Source organism: Ylistrum balloti, unplaced genomic scaffold, assembly GCF_031769215.1.
Source record: "Ylistrum balloti isolate Yb309-2 unplaced genomic scaffold, AGI_CSIRO_Ybal_v1 Utg371092, whole genome shotgun sequence".
Lineage (NCBI taxonomy): Eukaryota > Metazoa > Mollusca > Bivalvia > Pectinida > Pectinidae > Ylistrum > Ylistrum balloti.
The window spans coordinates 49,899-67,596 of record NW_026782602.1 but is presented as its reverse complement, the minus strand read 5'-3'; the positions used below and the strand labels follow the sequence as shown (position 1 = coordinate 67,596).

Genomic DNA, 17,698 nt, shown 5'->3' with positions numbered 1-17,698 from the left:
GAGATGCATTATTGGCCGGAGGTCATCAATGCTTCTATTCAGAATTTTGATTTGACCCCTTGGGGCCGAGGGCCGGGGTCCAAAAGGGAGAAATAATCAAATAAGCTTTGAAATGCTACTTCACCTTCATTCCTTGTGGAATTTCAACAAGATTTGGTGAGATGCATTATTGGCCGGGAGTTATCAATTCTTCTATTCAGAATTTTGATTTGACCCCAAAGGGCCGGGATCCAAAGGGGAAAATAATCAAATAAGCTTTGAAATGCTACTTCTCCTTCATTCCTTTGTCGGATTTCAACAAGATTTGGTGAGATACATTATTGGCCAGGGGTTATCAAATCTTCTATTTAGAATTTTGATTTGTCCCGTAGGGGCCGAGGGGCGGGGTCACAAAGAAGGAAATAATCAAACAAACTTTGAAATGCTACTTCTCCTTCATTCCTTGTGGGATTTCAACCAGATTTGGTGAGATGCATTATTGACCAGGGGTTATCAATTCTTCAATTCAGAATTTTGATTTGACCCCTAGGGCCAAGGGGCAAAGCCCCAAAGGGAGGAATTAGCTGAAATTAAGCTTTAAAATGCTTCTTCTTCATTCTTCTGAGGATATCTTCCAAACTTTATTGGATGCATCAGTGGGAGAAGAAATATAATTAGTAAATTTGAAATATTAATTCGAACACTTTGGGCTGATGGGCGGGGCCGCAATTGGGGAATTTTGCTAAAATTTGGCTTTAAAATGCTACTTCTCCTTCATTTCTCCGTGAATTTAAACTAAAATTGGTGTGATGCATAATTTGGTTGTACCATTCAATTCTTGAATTCGAAATTTTGATTTAACCCCTTTGGGACAAGGGGTGCCCCAAAGGGAGCAATTAGCTGGAATTAAGCTTTAAAATGCTACTCCTTCTGCATTCTTCTATGAATTGCTTCCAAACCTTTTTTTGATGCATGATTGGGAGAAGACATATAATTCTTAAATTGGAAATTTTGATTTGACCCCAAGGGGCCGAGGGGCAGGGCCCAATATGGGAAACTTAGTAGATTCTTAATAAATTATTTAAAAATCTGACTTCTTTTGAAGAAATTACAGGAAATGGTTCATATTTGGCAAGAATCATGTTTAGGTAAAGGGGGTTCAATTTTGTTTAAATGGTGGGTCTGGGCCCCTAGGGGCCAGAGGGGAAGGGCCCAAAAGGGGAAATTAAGCAAAGCCTTTATAATCCTACTTCTCCTAAACAAATTGAAGGAAAGGATTCATATTTGGTCTGCAACATGTAAATTCTTACTAAATTCTTTTAAATCCCACTTCTTCTGAAGGATTGCAGGATATGGTTCATATTTGGTCTGCTACATGCTTAGGACAAGAGGACTCAATTTTGTATCAACTGTGGGTCATAGCCCCCAGGGGCCAGAGAGGCGGGGTTCAAAAGTTGTAACTTACTAAATTATATTTTTTTTTTGACAATTCTGCTTCTCCTGAAGGAATCGTAGGATATAGTTCATATTTGGTCTCAAGCATGCTTATTTAAAAGGCTGATTAAATGTAGAAACTGGGTCTGTAGCCCTACTGACTAGATAGGCAGGTTTCAGTAGGGATAACTTATTACATTCTTGAAAATCCTTTTTCTTCTAATGGAAATGCAGGATGAAGGTTTAGCCTGAAGTATGATGCAATGAAAGGGATACTTTCACTTTTAAATTCTCTGTGATGTGGTAGTCAGATGACCATTAAGGCCCATGGGCCTCTTGTTTAAAGGAGGGATTCAACCATACAAATTTTGGGGGGAGGGAGGGGCTCAAACCTAAAACTTGCCAGAAAAAGACCTGTTTTTGTAAATTTGCTGATATTTAGGGGCTCCGGACATCCTTCTCTAGCTCCATGCATGCAACATTCTCCCATTCTCCATTAATGACTAACCTTGTTCAACAGTTCAATTGTTGTATCAAACGCTCAACTTCGGTAACTCTTTTTCCCCAGTTTTTATTTATTTATTTATTTTTCGTAGAACATCAAAAACTTCGTCATTCTTTCCAACAGAAAAAAATAATTGAGGACTTGCTTCTCTACCAGTTCAAATTAAGAATTAAGTACAATATCCCCTCTTTCAACTTCAGTGAAAATTCGGCTGAGATGCAACGGGAAAACCCAAGTTACCAAGTGTTGAATTGTCCCCCTCCTCCTCTCTCTCAAAATAGAAGGGATACAGGTTATTAATTATACCCTAACATGCATGGATCTAGTAGCTTTCATACGATAGGGGAGGGTTCCAAACAAGAAAGAGCATTTTTTTTCTCTTGGACGAAAGGGGGAGGGGGTTTCAAACCAAAAAACTGAAGCAAAAGATCTTTTCTGGTAAAAAATTGCAGGGGGTGGGGGTGGAAGGTTGGTTTAGTTCTGAACTTTACTCCTCCTATGGTCCTTCACCCTCTGGATCATATTGCCTTTAAGGATAATTGGATCTATAACACAAGCTGCGAATGTATAGATTTCAAAGATGTAATGGAGGCATTTACAAACGTATCGTAAATGTTGAGGAACCTTATCGAATCAACTGAATATAACTTGCGAAAAGTGACTATTGTATGCTGCCGGAATTATCAGCTCGTTATGTGTCCGTACATAACCCAAAATGACATACATATTGTTGTTTATTAACTTTGCACAAGGTTTGTCAATGACTGTAATCTGTCTACGTTTTTGTTAATGCTACTGATACATACTAATGCATAATATCTGGACAGACGGACGGATGAACAGAAAAAGTGCCGAGAACATGGGATGGAATATTCCAGGAATAGAGTATCCATGTAATTAAAGAGGTGAAACTGTTTGTGGATGTGATGAGTAATCAGAAAACATACGAATAATGACTAAGTTTCCATGTCCAGAAAATCCACAAAAATACCCGGAATGAATTCACAACAGGAGATGCACATTTTCAATATGTATGCAAACATCCTACAAAGTTTCACTGTTCTACGTCTAAAAGTGTAGGAGGAGCTGATTCTACAAAATAGGCACCCTATTTCCTCGCCTGCACGACATTCGCCATACTATAACCCGGATTCGCACTTTGTGCAATCTGGCCAATAAAACGAGTGACTAGCAGGGTTACACGCACATTTCCCACTTGAGCACAAGCCAGGGCAATATCATACCAGGGTGACCATATTAGTGCAAGGTCGTTTTGTTTCATTGAAATCCAAGCAGTTGTATCCGATGAAATGTTTAATACGCCTCAGAGGCCAGAGTGACGAATCATTTGTTTACCATCAAGTATTCTTTAAAGACATCGAGTACTTGATTATCATCAATTTTTACAATCCAGAAGTATTGAAATCAAATCTTGAGATCGCCATATTAACTCAGAGCTTGCGTAATGTTGTTTCATTCAAATCCTAATAATGACTGGAGAACAAGAGTATTAATCATGAAAAATATGTAAATACTGATATGTATGGTAAAGAAGATATAAGCCATTGTTGAAAGTGTGACAGACAGATGGATTGGCGGACAGACAAGGGATCCCTGCCTACACAGGCGACACATAAAGTTGATAATGCGTCAGCAAATCAGAGGCATGGGTTGCTTTGCAACAGATTCAAGGGAAAATTCAACAAAAGTTCTAAGGAACACATTTCGCCTTCGGATGACTTTCCCATAGTGTTACAGACACTTTGAGTAGAGAACCTCGAGTAATTGCTTCCTGTCAAGTTTTACTACAATCTATGCAACAGATTCAAAGGAAAATTTAACAAAGGTTCTAAGGAACATATTTCGCCTTCGGATGACTTTCCCATTGTGTTACTGACTAACGCAGACGAACAAAGTGATCTATTTGGTTGTTTGCCATGGACATCTCCCTCCTCTTTCTAGGTCTCCTTGCTATGCAAACAAAACACAAATGGATAAGCCGATCATAGTCTAGAGCAGTCATACTAGCCCACAGATTTAACCTCCTGACAATTTTTTTTAATAAATCAGAATTGTCTACACATCACGTTGTACTAAAACTGGGGAGAAGTCAGAATGCATAACATTGTATGAACAATGAAATATTCATCCCCTTAATGAAAATCTAGGATTAATGCTTTGGCTATTCACCTTTGATTGAATTCTCTTCGGTGATATAGGACGACAATGACGTCAAGTTTTTTTTACGTGCAATAACATGTGGGGCAATAACCCCAGTTTTCATGAACATTATCTCCCTTCATGCACATCTATATATTACCCTACCTTTTCTTCAGCGTGAAGATAACTGCTCCTGATGTAACAACATCTTTCGGGCTCCAACTCTTCATGTACATCTACATTTAGGTTTGATTAAATCCCTTCAGTCATGTATGAAAAATTGCAACAGGACAAGGTTAAGTGTGACAAACAGATGAGGGGAATAAAAGAACTTTAGAAAGTCACATTTGTAGTTGTCTGAATTTTATTTAAAAATAATTCAAAACTTGGTACATTTAAATCATTAAAACATTACACAAGAGGCCCAGATTGCCTGTATCGTTCACCTGGATCTCATATGACCAACAGTAATACATCTTTGCATATGTTCCAGAATAGATACTTAAATCAATATGACAAATTACCCCATTTGGGTTTTCCCAATAGCAGTTCTAGATAAAAAGTTGATGTTATCAACATAGCCAATTTGACTCCTTTTGGCCCCTCCCCTCAGGCACCTGGGGTCAGCCCCATCATTTGTATCAATCTGAATCCCAACCACCTAGGGATATGTCCTACAAAATGTATCTGAATTTACTACAGTGGTCCCAGAGAAGAAGTCAATTATATAAATATTGCCAATTTGACCCTTTTCAGCCCAGCCCCTCAGGCCCCCAGGGGGTCAGTCCAATCATTTGTACAAATCTGAATCCCAGCAACCTGAGAATACTTTCTGCCAAATATGAGGAAATTCCAATAATAGCTTCCAGAGAAGAAGTCAATTATATGAATATAGCCAATATGACCCATTTTAGCCCTGCCCCTCAGGCCCCCGGGGGGTCAGCCTAATCATTTGTATAAATCTGAATCCCAGCGACCTGGGGATACTTTCTGCCAAATATGAAGAAATTCCGATTGTTGGTTCAAGAGAAGATGTCAAATGTTGATGGACGGACAGACGACGGATGCAGGACGCCACGGTATGGCATAAGCTCACCTTGGTCCTTCGAACCAGGTGAGCTAATAATACACCTGGCCCCACTTGTATAAAACATCTCAACTTGAGATTTCCTCAAGTCGAGATTTTCCTCAGCTAATATCTCCTTGAAAATATCTTGTATGGAAATTCCGCAAGGAATTTCAGGACATCCTAGCCGATGACTTCCTCGTGTTCCTTGAGAAAATTTTATACAAGCCGTTTTTGAGGAGATATCAGCTGAGGAAAATCTCGACTTGAGGAAATCTCAAGTTGAGATGTTTTATACAAGTGGGGCCTGTTGTGTTAAGTTTTCAAAATCTTATCAAAGTTTGTTGGGACCCTGATTCTGAAGCATGACCTTGGGTCAAGGTCAAGGCCACTGACACATCATGGATAATATAAGTGTTAAGTATGAATCTGTTCCATCAAGTTATGTAAGAAATACAGACCAGAAAAGAACATTTCATCCAAATCTACAGTGATCTTGGCATTGATGGCATGACCTTGTGTCAAGGACATGTCACAATGTGACACATTTGCCTCAAGTAATAAGCTGTTCCATTGAGGTAGTCAGACTGACAGACTGTCATACCATAATACACACATAAACAAATTCCAATGCATCTCCATCACCATCAACAATGAATACCACAGTACATATAAACACAGTAAGTGCAATATTTCATTAGTAATCACAAAATTTTGGCTTATTCAGAAGCAGATTTCAAACCGTTCCATTTGTGCTTAATCTAATATGACTTTGAATTTTATGTTTGTATTGTATTTCATTTATTCAATTCTTACAAAAATATGATTAAGATTTACTAAATTCTTGCACAAATATGGTTAAAAAGAAGTTTCAACACCTTCAACAAGGGAGAAGACCAATGTGAAAAAAATAATTAAGATAATGCCCATGCTTTATCTGTACAAGACTGAAAGGCAAGGAACACGTGAACCAATTTCCAGTACGAAGAGATTCAAACATGCAAATCTACTGTAGATATAAAATAATGTTCAGCATTTTACTAAAGAGAACATATTCGATTAGACCAGTATTTTTTGAAAATTAGAATTACAGATTTTATTTCTGAAAAAGTCTGAGGAGGGAAACCAAGGGTTGTCAGAAAGACAACAAAGCTTTGTGGGGCAACCATCTGTGAAAATATCCAAGCGCAACCTCTTACAGTTCAATAGATATGGCAAAGGTTGAAGTTTTTGAAAAGTAGGTCAAAGTCAAGGTCACAAGGTCAGAAATTTTTGTACCAATGGAAAGGTCTTGTCACAAGGGATGCACATGTTAAATAAGAAAGCTCTTAATGGTTCAAAGGTTATGGCCGAGGTTAAGGTTTTTGTGCACGCAGACGCCAATGCTGATTTCAGGGAATGACAATAAGCTTTCCAGACATTGTCCTGGTGAGCTAAAAATAACACAAACAAGAGTTTCGTAAACAGTACATAATACACCTGCCGACACAATGAAGGGAGTCAGTTTTATAGTAAGATGTACATATACTCACATCTAGAGATTGGATCAGGAATACTTGTGTGAAGTTTCATACAGTTTGGTCCAGTACTTTGGTCAAAAAGTTGCGAACAATCATATTTCCTGTTGAAATTTGGTTGCTGTGACCTTGAACTTTTGCGCGTAAACTCAAATTTCAACAGGCACCTGGAGTTTGATATCAAAAAGACTTGGGTGAAGTTTCATAAAATTCTGTCCAGCACTTCAGTCAGAAAGTTGCGGACAAAGCAAATGTTGACGGACCGACAGGATGACACCAATATACAACCGCCTGTACAGGCAGGCGTATAAAGCTAGTGAACACTTATCTCAGGTCTTTTTTGTGTTTAAACTAAAACTAAACTTTAGAATAAAATACACAGATTTTACAATTCTTATAAACCTGACACTGAGTAACCATTTAACATCTGTCAGATTGCATTTATTGTCGATATGAATGCAATCTGGGTGCCAGAGAAATAATCATGATGTTGTTAGGACTAAAATGACGTCATGCTATTGTCCTTTGTTCCAGACTGCATCAATACTTCTGTCAATAGATTATGACAGAGTTAATGGAAGGCTATCATACAAAATGAAAAAATATATATCTATATCTCACATAATTATTGAAGACTGTGATATACCTTATACAATATATAAATACAAGAGTCTTCATCCTCCTTAGGAGCTTAATAACTTAAAATTTGAAAGTTGAACTTCCTTTCCATCCGCAATATCTTAGAATCTAACTATCAGAAATACAACTTTTCTATTTTGTCCAAATTTAGGGGTCTGCAGATCCGTAAAATGAACTTTAAAAAAAAACGAGAAATTGCCTTGATTTAGCAGAGCTAAAATCAAATGTCTCCCCTTCTTGGGAATGAAGTAGTTTTGGGGTGAGTGTGTGTGCAATTGTGTAGTTGTGCAAAATATTGATCGAAGTTGAACAAGCTTACAGTTAGTGTTGCATGCAACACATGTCCCCTGCCATAAATTACTGTATTTATCAGCAAATACGCACACCAATGTTCTGTTGAATGGGAGCAAATGCTACTTTACTGATTGCAATACAGACGGACAGACGAACAATTGGAGACAAACACTATAGTCCCCTCCTTATAAGCTACCATTGTATGAAGTTTCATCCAAATCCATCCAACTGTTCTCAAGTTATTGTCCGGAAACTTAAATGTGACAACAGTTTCTATTTTTAGTAACAGTGACCTTTGTAGTTAACCTTTCCATCCGAAACAAAATCCCACACTGTATCACCTCATGAGCTACCACTGTATGAAGTTTGATCCAAATCCATCTAGCTGTTCTCAAGTTATCATCTGGAAACCAACATCCGGACAGACAGACGGACGGACGGACAGAGGGACAGACTGAGACAAACACTATAGGTTTCACCGGCAGGGGACTAAAAAAAACTTTTTTTACAAAGGGCAATAACTCTATTATAAAAGGGCCATGGCCCCTAATATTTGTATGCGACACACCGTCTTTTAAGTCATGAACATGTATATCAAATATCATCATCCTATCTCAGTTACGAAGAGAGTTACGCTCCGAACAAGTTTTTTTAAAAAGGGCAATTACTCTGTTATAAAAGGGTCACGGCCCCTAATTTTTGTACGCGACACACCGTCTTTCAGTCATGAACATGTATATCAAATATAATCATCCTATCTCAATTATGAAAAGAGTTATGCTTCGGACACGAAATTATTGGAAGAAGAAGAACAAGAAGAAGAAGAAGAAACTCGTACAAAAACAATATGTCTCCCTTCTGGAGAAGGGGAGACATAATAGCCTTATCAACACTTTTTCTTTTTCATGATGATGTTGTGCACAGCGTCCTTAACATTCCTCCATGTTTGCTTTGACAAACATTTTTCTTTTTTGAGAACTAGGTCTATATCTCCCTTTCCTGGCACATTTAGCATCTGAATGAAGTGTCCAAATTCTCTGTTTATGGCCTCTTTCTCCTGCTCTGACCATGGCCTGCGATTAACAACAGGTTTGGACTCACTCCGTCGTACTCTTATATGCTTTTCTGATGTTTTCTTTCGCAAAGATATGGCCTTTGGAACTGCAATACAGTCAAAACACTTTTTATGTTTTAATGCAGACATAATATTACAATATTACTAGAAACAGCCTAACTAAACCTAAACCTACTGGATCATCATGGTGATCTTCATTTAGGCTATGTGACATTTGATCAAAGTAATGACACCAGTTTGAGTCATCAATTATATTTGTGTATAAGGTTTGATAAAGTTCCACTGACCTTGAACTTGTGACCTTAAAATTAATAAGATATTTCATTAAATATTAAAGCTTTATAAAAATGTAACATGATCATAGCAAAAGGCTCAAGCAATGGTGTAACTTGAATATACCAGCTATGGAATATGCAGGAAACTCATGACCTAAAAAAAAAAAAAAAAAAGCATGAAAAAATAACCTTCAACAGGATATGCATCAGACTCTTCAGTAGCACTGTCATCTTCAGAAATACTGTCATTATCATCATCTCCCCTATCCTGGTCATTTTCAATCTCGATCTCTGTTTAACAAAGAGAAATGATAGATTAAACAACTTTCTATAAATTAAAGGTTTGTCCACTGAAAGAAGAGGCCCAAGTGAGCCTATATTGCTCACCTGACCTTGATGAGCCAACAAATACCCTGTGTAAACCAGCACAAGATATGCTACAAAATCATTTTTCCTGTTACATGACATTGTGACTTTGACCTCTGACCTTTGTTCATGGGCAACAACATATAATGAAGTAGGATCCAGTTTCATGCAGGGGTATCTGAGTTATGGCCCAAACAAGGTTTTTTTAAACACCAGTCCATTGTAACCTGGACCAAATGACCTTGTGTCTAGGTCATGACACCCTGAGGCTATGGTAAAATTTGTATGTCGATGAAAAAATTTGGTGAAAAAACAAAACTAGGTTTTGAGTTGAGAACCTTCAAGGCTTGCTTTCTGTTTATTATTTTTCACTGAAATACATGGACTTAACTGTAGCACTGAAATGGGCGCTTAACATTACTTGTTCTGTAATCAGAACAGGGGACATACACTGAAATGAAGTGAAGGAAATGGGGACTTTACACACTACTTATTCTGTAATCAGAACTGGGGACATAACTTGAAATGAAGTTCTGAAATGGGGACTTCACACATTACTTATTCTGTAATCTGAACTGGGGACATACACTGCAATGAAATGAAGGAAATGGGGACTTTACACATTACTTATTCTGTAATCAGAAACCAGAAAACCCGTATGCAAACTGATATTGTTAAAAATGTTTTGCCAAATCAATGGTCAGGGTAGCTTTTCTTATTGCTAATCAATTACAGCCACTGATACAATTTTGCTAAGGACTTTGACTATTTGCCCCCACCAAGTTTCAATGAAATACCAGAAGTAAGCATGTAGAACTCAAATATGTGTCAGCAAATCATATTTGTTGATCCAATGGACACACAGTTGAAATTTGAATGATATAGAATTTAGAAACTCAAGCATTTGCTCCTTATATTAAGTTTAAGCATGTTCAGTAAGACTGGACAATGTATGACACTACCACAAAAGCTCAATTTAAGCTTTGTTTGAATTTCTTTCAATTTAATCATACAATTACATACATTGCCTTTTGATTTTAGCATACTTGTCACAAAGCAGACCTGGTAAGGTAGTGGTTAACCTTGATGTTTAACCTTGGTCAATGACCTTCGCCTTTGACCTTTTGAATTAGAAATCAATAAGGTTATCTACTAGTCATGGCCACTGTTTCTAAGTTTGACAAGAATAAGGCGTAAATACTAATACCCTCTGCTGGCAGCTATATGTTTGTAGTATGAAAGCCTGATCCTTTTTGCTTTAGAGAAAATATCTTACAGAACTTCTTTACCAACTTTTCAAAATCCAGTCAAAGTTCAAGGTCAAAAGTCATGGTATAAAAATTGTAGCTCCTGTCATGATGGTTAAATTTATATAAAATGAAAGCCCTACCTCTCATACTTTAAGAGAAAGTAGCTTACAGAATGTCTTAACCAATTTTCAAAATCTTGTTGAAGTTCAAGGTAAAGGTCATTTGGATTGGTCGAAATTCATGGTATAAAATTGTAGCCCATGTCATGATGGATAAATGTATGTTATATTAAAATTCTACCTGTTATACTTTAAGAGAAAGCAGCTTACAGACCTTCTGAACCAAATTTTCAAAATCCTATCAAATTTCAAGGTAAAGGTCATTTGGTCAAAAGTCATGGTATAAAATTGTAACTCATGTCATGATGGATAAGTAATTATGAAAGCTCTACCTTTCATACTATAACAGAAAGTAGCTTACGGGAAATTTTTAACCAAAAAATTTCAAAGGTCAAAGTTCAAGGTCAAGATCATTTGGTGAACAGTCACTATCTTAATCTGTAGCTTGAGTCAAGATGGATAAGTGTATGTAAAATGAAAACCCTGCCTCTTATACTTTAAGAGAAATTAACTGAACAAGGACAGAGGGAAAGACAGACAGAATGATTCCTATATAACTCTACCCCCCAAAACTTTGTAAGGGTATACCAGTAGTAAGTTACCAATAGAAAGATTAAGACAATTTATTAGATGTAAAGTAATATATCGGTGACTTACCTGCCTCATTGAAAGTCATTTTCTCTATATCTAGCCCTTCATTTACTCTAAGTAACATCTTGGTAATTTTTGTTTTTTGGACCAAGTCCAGAGGCTGTCTGTATACTTCTCTGTGTATGCGTATATCATGACCCAAAAACTTGGCTAGCTGGTCCTGTCCATTTTCGCTCAGTTCATGTACCTGGGCCATAGTGGCAATATGTTTTCGCAAATTTGTATACGTGATCAGGTCTGCATACTTGAGATTGACCTTCAAACACATTTCTCGCAATACATCTCTTGCTCTGTATGTCCTTGTGGAAGGTGATTTCCTGGAAAATACATATTTTCCAACAACACTTGCCTCCTCCCTCTTCTCTAACAGAAGGTTGATACTTGAAAGCATATCCTTTGTTAAAATGATTGCAACCTTTCTCTCTTGCTTTCCTTTCATTTCAGTGCGAGTCATTGATGAACTAAGTGCTCTTTCAAGTGTAGAAAGACTTGACCTGACCTCATTGTCAAATAGCAAGCTGTTCTGCATCTTCAGCGCATGTTTATAGGTTGCTACGGTAATTCTTTGGACATCTCCACCACGTTTCCTATTAAATAGTGTAACCAGGCAAAGAGTTAATTTTAACAGCTCAAAATAGATGGAAATATCATCTACGAGGTGCTGCATCATGGTCCTCATCTTTGATTTCAAGAATCCAGTCAACATGTAAACATCTTGACTCAGAGGCAGCATTTTCGGTGCATTGTACTTCTTTTCTTCTTGTGTCTGCCTGGCACGCGAAGAAATCAAATCATTCCAATTGGAGGAGTACAGCTTAAGAAAATTTTCACCATTTTCTTTCTTACTCTGATTTTTTTCTGTAATACCATTAGACTCCAGAATTTTAGCACACCGTTGAGGGCTGTATCCTACCTTCAAAGTTAATGAGGGTGTGGTGTAGAAATGGGTATCCTCATTAAATCCTGCTAGAGATTTCACACAAGAAACAATGGTATAAAAATTGAGAGGATTCAGACAATCTTCCAAACTGAAGATGGGTGAAGGAAGTTTTCTGGTTTCCAAGACAAGTCTGCCTAACTCCCTCATTCTGCCACTTATATGATTAGGCGTGTGCTCTTGAATGTCTTTGTTGTCAAATAGCCTCTTTCCAAAATTCATTATCAATGAGTCACTGGTAACAACAGAGAACACGTCATCATTAACCATGGACTGTATGACCCTCTTGTAAAATCTTTCACCTACATTTTTTGGCAGAGGCAACAGCATCTTTCCTTCTTTTACTCCTTGGCCTCGTTTGTTGGATGAATTTGCTTTGCATAATTTCCTATGTTCATGCAAAGATTTCTTAGAAAATAATGCTTTACACCCTGTGCATGGGATATATTTTGAGATAGGCTTAGCATCTTCTTTTTCTCTGTATTTAGGAATAAGAGTTCCTTTCCCTGATTCGAGAACTTCAAAATTGTGCTCCCAGTTTCCTTCATTTCGAATCTGTGCCCATGCATCTTTCCTTTCTCCTGAATGTTTTGGTAAGGCAAGAGCTCTTGCAACATCTTCTTCATCACTATGCACTGTTTCAAGGTGCCTTGCTATCTTTGGATAGAGATTTTCACAGTATTTGCATGCATGTCTTTTATCCCATTTCTTTTTCCTTCAACAGAACGAGTGGTTTGAACATGTAGTGCATCTGATGTGGAGGACATAGGTATCACAACACTTTCATCATAACTCTCAGCAGGCAAATTACATGCATGTCTTTTATCCCATTTCTGTTTACCTTCCAAAGAGTGAGTGGATTAAACACAAACAGTATCTGATGTGGGGGCACAGGTATTGTTGCACTTTCATTGTCATCCTCAACTGGCCTTTTTGAAACATGGAGATCAGAGAATTTCTTGGATGATCCTGTCCTCTTGGAAACATTGAGATCTTTTGAGATTTTCTTGGACCTTTCATGAAATTCATCATCTTCCAAGTCTGTATCATCTTCCATACTGTCTGTTTCCCTTTTTAAGAAAGAATAAGAGAACTATTAGGAGACTTAAGATTAGAGGAAGAGATAAATTGTCCAACAGGATATTACAGAAGTTAATTCATGTTTCTAACGCAGTTGCAAGACTGAAGGAAAAATTTCAATTATTTTCTCAATAACATAACAGCGATCAGTGAAGTATTAACAAAGTTTCCAAAATGCACAGACACAGTCTACTTGAATACACGGCAAAGGTAAAATCAACATCTTTCTACTTCAATAACATGTGTTTGTGAACTATTGATGCCCCTGTATGGCAACAAGTTTCACAGAAAATGAATAAGTAGGTCAAAAGTCGTGGTCAAAAGGTCAGATAATTGGTACCAATGGGAAGGTGTTGTCTCAAGTAATACACATGAAAACTCTCACCTTTTATAGTTCAAAAGATACAACCAATATTAAAGTTTAAGTCAAAGATTAAGGTCAAGATCAGTAGTACAAAGATTTTGATATAAACCAAAAGGGTTTTATTACAAGGAATACACATTTAAATTAAAAAAAAAATCAACCACTTATGGATATAAAGTTATGACCAAGGTTTAAATGTTTTATAGACAAACAAATTGACAAAAGAACTGACCAAAAACTAGATACCCCCTGACTTTGTTTCCAGGTCATAATAAAAAAGGTCCAAAACATGGTTACCAGAAGACAACAGAGCTTGTTGAGTCAAATTAGACTCAACAGCTATATAAGGTAACAGATTTTCAACAAAAGTCGTCCGAAGACAACGGAGCTCGATGATGGGTGCTTTTGCCTAGCATGGGGTTGCTTTTGAAGGTAGGTAAAACTTCAAGGTCAAAAGGTCGAAGTTTATTATGAATCCAACAGAAAAATCTTTTCACAAGGAGTAAATGTGAGAAATATCAAAGTCCTACCTCTAAGGGTTTAAAAGGTATGACAGAGGTTAAATTTTTTGAAAAGTAGGTCAAAGGTCATTATCAAGGTCACTAGATCAATTTTAGCACCACTGGCAAGGTTCTGTCACATTGAATACACAAGTGAAATATGAAAGCCTTACTTTAAAAGGTTCAAAAGTTATGACCAAGGTTATTTTTTTTAAAAATAGGTTAAAAGTTACAGTCAAGGTCACATGGTAAAAAAAATGAAATCAACAGAAAGGTCCTGTGACGTATCAAAGCCCTACTCTTAAGATTCAAAAGATATGACCAAAGTTAAAGTTTTTGTTTATGCCAGATGACAGTGCTAACAGACGCTGACCCTAGTTCTGTGACATTAGCTCTCTAGACATTCATCCCTGTGAGCTGAAAAGTATTGTATGCTATGACTATACAAGATAAAAACCATATGAAACCCTTCATACAGACAGAAGCCCCTGCCGCCTACACCAGAGATATGACAACAGCTTTCCAGATGTAACCCTGGAAAATATTAGCTGCAATATACCACTCAGCCAGGGAGATCAGTTGAGCGTCAGACTAGTAAGCCAGGGGTCCTGGGTTCAAATACTTGTGGAGGCATTGAAATAAATAATGACCTCTGTTACATTGGCACCGATGTAGGGACTCTGGAATAATACTTAGCCATGCCCCACCAAAATCATTGTAACCCCTGGAAACTCGAGGACGAGTTATTTCCAGGAGGGGGAGTATGTAACCCTTTAAAATACCAGCCGCAATATACCGCTCAGCTAGGGAGAACTTCTCTTTAGCTCGATTGGGTGAGCGTCAGACTAGTAAGCCAGGGGTCCCTGGTTCGAATCCTTGTGGAGGTATTGAAGTAACTAATGACCTCTGTTACACAGACATTGGTCTCCAAGAGCTATGATAAGCAGATGTAATAATGATTTTTAAAACAGAAGAACATTTGTTAGAGTTTTTGTAAAAGGGAATGCATGTACATGCACAGTTCATTACCATATTACTGTATTGTATGTAAATCATCATGCAATGTCCAGGCAAACTTTACTTACTGACTGGAGTCACTATCTGCAATGTAATCTTCATCATCATCTGCGAATAGCTGTTTCTCCGTTTCATCGTCAGCATTATTGTATGATTGTGGTACATTGTACTGTTCTTTCTCCATTTCATCTTCATCATTTTGCTCTTCCTCACTATCATCTTCTGCAAAAAGTTTTGAGAAACTCTAGTTAAGTGAAAATGTTTAACAAACTCGTGTCCTGCCTGTTGAGAATTTGACACTGGATGTGAACTAGACCTTCAATAGGGGCTACATTTATTAAAACTTTTGGTACCAATAGAAAGATCTTATCACAAGGAATACACATATGAAATATAATAGCCCTTCCTCTTAGGGTTAAGAAGATACAGTCAAGATGAAAGTTTTTGAAAAGTAGGTCAAAGGTCAAAGTCAGGTCACAAGGTCAAAATTCTGGTACCAATGGAAAGGTTTTCTTACAAGGAACAAACAAATTAAATATGAAAGCCCTTCCTCTTAGGGTTCAGAATAAATGACCATGGTTAAAGTTTTTTTTTTTTTTAAAGTCAAATTTCAAAGTCAAGGTCACAAGGTCAGCGTCTTTGGCTTTTGATTTGGCTTTTCAAGAACTCGCACACTTATTTCAGAACAGTAAACCTGTCTCTTTTGACAACCTAGAATTACCTGAATTGCAGTAAAAATCTCTTTTCATTTACCTGGATAATTAAAGATGAATTTCTTGTCCATTATGTTTATAATTGTACCATCTGTAAGGACCTTGTTTCTTTTGTTTTTGCCACATAAACTTCTTAGGAAAGCCTGTAATACACATAAGCAGTAAAATCTTAATTCCTTAGTCAATCAAACTTCAGCAGTCTGTTCAAGTCAACTCAAAACTTTACTGACAGTGAAAGGTTTGTATACAAACAGATCTATGTGAATTTAAAATGGCTGTGTACCTCAGAGGGAAGCATTTTTCTTCACTTGAATTTTCCTGAATGCAGAGCGATAATGTGCCCATTTAGACATGCACAAAGCTTCAAAACTGGATTTGAATCCATAGCAGAGATATCTCTGCCTGAAATGATCTAATTAACTCCTTCACGAAATGCACATTTATGAGGAAAATCACAAGTTATGTCATCACAACAAAACGGGTAAATGTTAGCATGTGTTCAATGCAATGCAGTCTTTCGATTTTAATTAAGGTGGATCTATGGTCATACTGAATGCCTCTGATATCCTTAAGTGACACATTTTCAATAATAGCTGACTCCTCTGAAAAACACTGCCCCCTTCTTGCGTCAATACTCTTTGAAATTTGAAATCTCTTGGTATATTGGCTATAAGGAGAAATATTTTGCTACTCTGGAAAAGTAAGTATAACCCCGTTTTTGTTTTTTAAGACGCCTTTATCACCTACCACAGTCACTTTATATCATGTCGCCTTTATATTTTAACCGTGCTTTTTGTATCATGTTTTCTACATGTATATGATTCCAATCTCTCTAGTTTCTTCCTATTCACTTGTACATGGTGGATATAAAAAAACTATATAGTCAACTCCTATGCCTATCACTTAAGTACATATACGTGTATGTCCCTATTTCAGTTACAGAGAACGTTACGTCTGAAGTCACGTTACTTTTTTTTCAGTATGAATGAATGTCCCCAGTTTGGTTAGAGATGATGTTATGTGTTAAGTCACTAGGTACTTTAATTTATTTAAGTATGTGTGTATGTCCCCAGTTTGGTTATAGATGATGTTATGTGTTAAGTCCCCAGTTAGGTTATAGATGATGTTATGTGTTAAGTCCCCAGTTAGGTTATAGATGATGTTATGTGTTAAGTCCCCAGTTAGGATATAGATGATGTTATGTGTTAAGTCCCCAGTTAGGATATAGATGATGTTATGTGTTAAGTCCCCAGTGACTTTACTTTATTTAATTATGAGTGTATGACCCCAGTTCAGTTATATATGATTTGTGTGTTAAGTCACCTTTGCATGTTTCAGTATTTGTAGGGTATGTTTCCAGTTCAAGTTTTAAGATAATGTTGTGTCTAAAGTCAAAATTTATGTATTTCACTTCTTTATCACAATGTAACTAATTCATGTACAGGAAATGTTGTCCATTTCAATAATCAGTCTCAGTATAAGTGTACATTGTGTATTCCAGTACTTTGGATGACCAAAGTTCAGTTTCAGATAGCAATCCTTTATTACTTGTACTGTGTTCTGCACATTTATCTCAGAATTTCTTTTCTTGACCTTGACTTTTTATTTGTACAATCTAATTTTCATGACAATGTGGAGAAAAAGTGTGCAAACAGCAAAAATTTTTGTGCTAAAGTTAATTCCAAATCATAAATGAAAGCTTGTGAAGTGGAAATCAGTGGGTTTCATCACAACAAAACGGGTAAATGTTAGCAGTT

The 17,698-nt window shown here is 36.9% G+C and overlaps 1 protein-coding gene across 1 annotated transcript; it reads right to left on the bottom strand.

The window, feature by feature from the left end:
* Positions 1–8,480: 8,480 nt before the first annotated feature.
* Positions 8,481–16,012, bottom strand: LOC132560655 (uncharacterized). The gene is made up of 6 exons (XM_060225320.1): positions 15,982–16,012; positions 15,297–15,450; positions 13,109–13,337; positions 11,337–12,924; positions 9,134–9,235; positions 8,481–8,755 (listed from the first exon to the last, which is right to left on the bottom strand). The coding sequence occupies exons 1-6, from the start codon at positions 16,010–16,012 to the stop codon at positions 8,481–8,483; spliced, it is 2,379 nt and encodes a 792-aa protein (XP_060081303.1).
* Positions 16,013–17,698: the final 1,686 nt, after the last annotated feature.

Bases quoted from the DNA above. Each gene is read 5' to 3' on its own strand.
- LOC132560655 (XM_060225320.1), bottom strand. From the start codon at position 16,012: ATGGACAAGAAATTCATCTTTAATTATCCAG. The intron at 9,236-11,336 runs GTAAGTCACCGA...TTTGTTAAACAG, and splicing joins AATGACTTTCAATGAGGCAG to AGATCGAGATTGAAAATGAC. The intron at 8,756-9,133 runs GTTATTTTTTCA...ACTGTATTGCAG, and splicing joins TGATGCATATCCTGTTGAAG to TTCCAAAGGCCATATCTTTG.